At 51.6% G+C, this 465-nt stretch overlaps 1 protein-coding gene across 1 annotated transcript; it reads left to right on the forward strand.

Annotated features, from left to right (window-relative positions):
• Positions 1 to 16: 16 nt before the first annotated feature.
• PPTG_17047 (hypothetical protein) lies at positions 17 to 279 on the forward strand (the record flags this gene model as incomplete). Its single annotated transcript, XM_008914887.1, has 1 exon — positions 17 to 279. One exon carries the CDS (start codon positions 17 to 19, stop codon positions 272 to 274), a length of 258 nt encoding a protein of 85 aa, XP_008913135.1. The 3' UTR covers positions 275 to 279.
• Between the last annotated feature and the right edge of the window lie 186 nt (positions 280 to 465).

Below are 465 nucleotides of genomic sequence, written 5' to 3' on the forward strand. Positions count from 1 at the left end.
GACACCCCATCCAAGTATGGCAATGTTCGTGGCCACGATCGAGGCTCTTGCGCGAGAGCATGTTGCCCGATTAGACGCAGTTCGTGGCAGACGTGCTCGCGGAGAACAACGCGAGACTATTCAACTGCCTAGAGCGGTTGAGCTGTCGACGGAGTATGAGGACTCAAGCTCTGATGAAGATGACACGGTGATGCAGGATTCGGACGCCGATAACAGACACCAGGCCGATGCGGCCGAAGACGCTGAGAGTGGAGTCACCTCGGCAGTTGTCTGAACGTGGTATGAGGTACGAGGTGCATTCTTCATACTTGCACGAATCTTTTTATTCAATACATCTACCTGCTTTACAATGGTCTGATATCTGGTAGGAACTGATAATGCGGTCTGATGATGCATCTGACCTCTGCATCATGCCCTACCAGTATGTAATGAACAGACCCTCGCTCGGGTAAACAGCTTCTTGTG

The sequence above is a fragment of the Phytophthora parasitica genome (genome assembly GCF_000247585.1).
Source record: "Phytophthora parasitica INRA-310 unplaced genomic scaffold supercont2.64, whole genome shotgun sequence".
Lineage (NCBI taxonomy): Eukaryota > Oomycota > Peronosporomycetes > Peronosporales > Peronosporaceae > Phytophthora > Phytophthora nicotianae.